The 483-nt window shown below is 36.2% G+C and overlaps 1 protein-coding gene across 1 annotated transcript in view; it reads left to right on the plus strand.

The window, feature by feature from the left end:
* The first annotated feature begins 326 nt into the window (after positions 1-326).
* MAPK12 (mitogen-activated protein kinase 12) overlaps positions 327-483 on the plus strand; it is a 31928-nt gene continuing 31771 nt past the window's right edge. Inside the window, exon 1 of the mRNA XM_010003399.1 lies at positions 327-406. Coding sequence (XP_010001701.1) covers positions 327-406 — 80 coding nt within the window. The remainder of the gene's footprint in view (positions 407-483) is intronic.

The following is a 483-nucleotide window of genomic DNA, read 5'->3' on the forward strand; positions in this document are numbered from 1 at the left end:
GATATATGACAGAAAAAAAAACATGAGAAAACCATCATTGGCCAACTTTATCAAGTAATTCGAAGTATGTTACAAAAGTTGCTCTTTAATATTCTCAGCTTCTGCACAAAATTGACATCGTCTTGGTGCTGGGTTAGTACCTTCCTCTACTGTATCTGCTTTCTGCTGTGATAAAAAGCAAGCAGTAAGAAAGCATAATTGCCACAACTGGATAAAGGGAAAATAGGTGTGGGATCAAAAGCAGAACAAATCCTTACTGTATTAGAAACATATATATGTCATTAATAGTAATTTAACTAATGGACTGGCTCGAAACTGAGTGGAAGATGCACTATCCTTCATCTTACCTGTACCACGTTTCTCTCCAGCCATCATCTGAACAGATGGCAAAAGTGATGTCAGAAATGTAAGAAAAAATAATCTGCTGGGATAGTGGATTTTAAAAGCTAACTTCTGATTGATCTAACACTTAACACAAGCCTC

The sequence above is a fragment of the Chaetura pelagica genome, unplaced genomic scaffold (genome assembly GCF_000747805.2).
Source record: "Chaetura pelagica isolate M959 unplaced genomic scaffold, ChaPel_1.0 scaffold57, whole genome shotgun sequence".
NCBI classification, from domain to species: Eukaryota; Metazoa; Chordata; class Aves; order Apodiformes; family Apodidae; genus Chaetura; species Chaetura pelagica.